General features: G+C 42.8%; 1 protein-coding gene across 2 annotated transcripts in view; it reads left to right on the top strand.

Moving 5' to 3' along the window:
* The window catches only part of stxbp6 (syntaxin binding protein 6 (amisyn)), a 39,768-nt gene extending 36,142 nt beyond the window's left edge, over nt 1-3,626 (top strand). For both annotated transcript variants that reach the window (XM_076017698.1, XM_076017699.1), the window contains exons 5-7: nt 86-243; nt 1,949-3,416; nt 3,479-3,626. In XM_076017698.1, coding sequence (XP_075873813.1) covers nt 86-243; nt 1,949-1,972 — 182 coding nt within the window. In that variant the 3' untranslated portion in view covers nt 1,973-3,416; nt 3,479-3,626. The remainder of the gene's footprint in view (nt 1-85; nt 244-1,948; nt 3,417-3,478) is intronic.
* Nucleotides 3,627-4,017: the final 391 nt, after the last annotated feature.

The raw sequence follows: 4,017 nt of genomic DNA, 5'->3' as shown, positions 1-4,017 counted from the left end.
CCGAAACCTCTTTTGTCTTTCTTCTCCTCATCTCCTCCTCCTCTTCTCCTCTTTGGCTTCTCCCGGCTTGTCTCCTCATCTTCAGGTAACAGTATCCTGCACTCGGCCGCCGACAGCGTGACCAGCGCCGTGCAGAAGGCCAGCCAGGCTCTGAACGAGCGCGGCGAGCGATTAGGTCGGGCCGAAGACAAGACGGCCGAGATGATGAACAGCGCTGAGCAGTTCGCCGTCACGGCGCACAAGGTGAGTCAGGGCTGTGGGGTGGCGGGGTGCAAAGTGCAGCCTCCCCCCCCCCGGGGTGTTTGCAGTTCAGTGCTCCGGCCCTAATGTGAAAGCGTTATTACTGCAGCTGAAAGATCAAACGTTTGCCTTAAGACCTGAGGATATTTGTAAGAGTTGCTTCATCGTGACTTCAGCCTCTCAGCAGCAGCAGCGCAGGCTCTCTGCTTTCCAGGATAATGCTTTTTTTCCCCCTCATTTACTCTCTCTGTGGGATGTTCCATCATTCTCCATCTAGCTCATATTTCTTGTTTGCGTGGAGAACTAATTGCATGCTGCTTAAAGAGGCCATTAGCGTGATGGCGATGGCAAGGCTACAAAGCTCAAGGTTTAAATATATAAATAAGTGAATAATACTAATAACGCAAGAAGGAAATTGCTACGCTAAGAGTGCACCTGACTGAGTGTGTGTTTGTCTCTGCTCGTTGTGTTGCGCAGCCGTGCCTTCCTCTGCTGCTGTACCGTGTTTGTGCTGATAAACATACCCCCCTACCCGCCACCTCTCCCACCAAAAAAGATAACTAATCCCCTGCATGGCTTGCGTGGCTTTCTAGCTGCTAATAGATGAGCTTTCCCACTGTGATGAATTCCAACAAGTGTGATAAGTGCAGAGAAATGACTTGGCGCTGGTATTATCGGGGGTGGGGGACGGTGGGGTGGCGGCGGAGTCCAGGACCCCCCACTGAGACTAATCCATGTGCTTCTGTTTTTCATTTCTCAATATTAGCTTCTTTAAGGTTCACTTGTTACTTTGCTGTCGGTCTTTTTTTATTTATTTGTTTGAATTGTATATTTATTTGAATCACCGAGTGATAAAGGCAGCTGGCAGTGGAGCAGAACCTTTTTCTCAAGTTGCTCCATCACAATAAAAAAAAAAAAGGATTGTGGTCTTTGTCCGGTGCAAAACAAAATTCAGTTTTAATCCAGTGTCTCATCCAAAACCCACCCGCATATAACACTTTAATTTTATTTCTCCAGCTGCAGTCTCTCTGCATCTAATCCTTATTTCTGAAGTTTCAGTCTGCAGGGTTTTTTTTTTGGCTCTGCTTCTTTTTTTTTTTTCATCAAAGTTTGGCATAACAGGCTGCTATGAAAAAACACAAACAAAAACCTTTTTAAACATGCTTTTAAAGGACCACTGCACACGGTCGATTTTCAAAACGTTGTACTTGAGAGAAGGTCACCTTGACTTATTTCGCCTTCTCGTTCACTCTTGAAATCCAATTTCTGCTCCTCTGTCTTTCCATTTTTTTGAAAGCAGCTTCTGCTTCAGCTTTGCTCACTTTTAATCAAAACCTCTGGCTCTGGAGTGACGCTCTACTGCCCCCACTTGTTCAATTTGCGCATGTCACTCGGCAACAGCATGCTTTGTTTGGAGTGTGTGTGTGTGTGTCTGCGTGCAACATTTCGTCAGTCAGTCAGTAGTTTATTGTAGGTTAGGTTGGTGGTCCTGGTCCACTGGAACAGGACTACAGCCACACTGCTTACTGTCCTTTACTAACCAGGTTGACAGTGGTCACTCATTCTCGATCAAAGACAAACCAAGTGTTCCCTTTACAACCTTCCTGTTCTCCCTGTCACATCTCTGTTCTGTTCAAAATGGTTTTATATGGGCTCTTCTTAAAATAGTCAAATTTCTCTACCTCCTCCCCACTCTGATCTCTTCCAGCTTGCCATGAAGCATAAGTGTTAGACCACTGCCAAAACCCTGCAGGGGGGGTGGGATCAACAATCACCAGTTGCTGTACAGGACGAGGATTCCACATTCTGTTTGTTTTTTTTTCCCAATTCATTTTAGTTTACACACAGTATGAACACACTTTGTTAGCAATGCTTAACACAGCGTTGGTATTATAGTTCATGTATTTTGGTGCGTCCGGGAAAAGGGAGGAGCCTCCAGCTTCAGAATGTTGCATCTCGCCAGACCCGGTCAGTCGACCCGCTTCACCCACGTCAGGAGCTCAGACGTGCTTACTGGGTGTAATGTGCTTTATAAATTTTGCATTGTTGAGCTACAGAAGTTCCTCTCACCAACGCGCACATTTTGTACCCTCTCCGTAATCTGTGTTACGCAAATGTCAAACACACACACACATGTACAGCACAGTGAGAAACCAAATTAGATACAAAAAAACCCCACTAAAACGCGCCAGAACATCAATAAAACCGAGTGTTTGTTTTGGCAATTTTGAATTCTCTTGTTCTCCTGCTGCGATCTTGGAGAAAGACGCCGCATCAATTTGCAGTTCAGTCCTTCATTTCAAAGTGCGTCAGAGCAGTATTACAGGAGAAACTCGCACACTGTTCATCAACAGCATCTACGAACGACTGAAGGGAAGATTTCAGCGGCGGTGACATTTGACCCTCACTCAGACTTTTTAAACCTGTCATTAATCACATGCTATAACCTCAATATTTGGAGAGCTAACCTGCTCCAACAGAGTGGGATATAATAATGGAGCGACAATTTCATTTTCTGTCAACGCGGCTCAGTCATTTTTATCACGTCCGCGCTGAATTACAAGGTGTTTGTTCCTATTTATCTCACATCTGTGTGATTATTGTCACGCTGACACTGGTTTGTTTGGCTTCTTCACGCTCGCTATCAAGATGTATCTTATTCTTTTTTTTCCCTTTCTCTTTCAAATCAAAGTTTTTAATTTTTTAACAGCAGTAGGGACGCAATCCACCAACTACCTTCTCTTGCACAGCCAGCACCATAGAATTCACACTGAAACGTTCCAGTTGCCTAATTGTGATTGTGCTTGTATTCCTCTCTCTAATTGCTTTTATTATTGAAATAATTTAATATATATAAATATATATGTGCACACATATGCATAGTGTCACTTTTATAAGTACTTTCAAACCTTTTATTTAACAGTATCGTTGAAAGTTGTGCTTTTTGATTGGTGTTCTCACTTCTTCTTGTCGCGTCTCTGTGTTTTACTCACATGGATTTAATAAAGAGACGCTGCCAAATGCTTAAAGGGTTGTTCTCAGTTTTTTCTCCCCACTGTATTTTTGAACAATGCTCTCATCACACTGCTGTCAAATCTCTTATCACGCTATCAACATGTGGAGCCTTCAATTCTCTTTAAAAGTCATTATTGGACATCCAGTGGTGACACTGTAAGGTTCATTCATTCATCTTCTATACCCGCTTATTCCTATTCAGGGTCACGGGGCACACTGTAAGGTTTTGCTTAAAATTTAATAGAACACGTTTGGCCATGGAGTCCACAACCATTGACGCAAATACGTTTTGCACAATTTACCTGATGTGCATGCTTCCATTTCCTTCATGTTGTTGATATTATGTCTGAATTAAACAGTTCTTTGACAAATCAGGATATTACAGTTTTATTTTTGCGCAAGCTGGACTAGTTTCACAGGAGCGTGTGCCTTCTTTCAATGAGCTGTTCAACTCATAACTCATTCACTGTGACCTTAAATTAGCCGTTGGAGTGTTTCCATAATAATTAAACTTCTAGCAGGATTAACTTCAGGATTGTATTTCCCTCTTTTGTTTGACTTGGTTTTAAAGTTCACCCACAATTCAGCGCAGTTGAATTTCAATTTCCCCAACAAAACCAAACAACAAAAAAGAAACATAAATGATAGACATACTGTAACACCCGTCATTTCTATCTGGTATTGCTTTGTCAAATTTACAAAATGCACCCATATATACATAATATATCTTTATCGTCTCCCACTTAACCTCCCAGTTGGTGC

The sequence above is a fragment of the Nelusetta ayraudi genome, unplaced genomic scaffold (assembly GCF_046127955.1).
Source record: "Nelusetta ayraudi isolate G7.1 ecotype Tasmania unplaced genomic scaffold, CSIRO-AGI_Nayr_v1 ptg000007l, whole genome shotgun sequence".
Classification (NCBI taxonomy): Eukaryota; Metazoa; Chordata; class Actinopteri; order Tetraodontiformes; family Monacanthidae; genus Nelusetta; species Nelusetta ayraudi.
The sequence above is the reverse complement of the archived record's forward strand: the minus strand, read 5'-3'. Positions and strand labels throughout refer to the sequence as shown.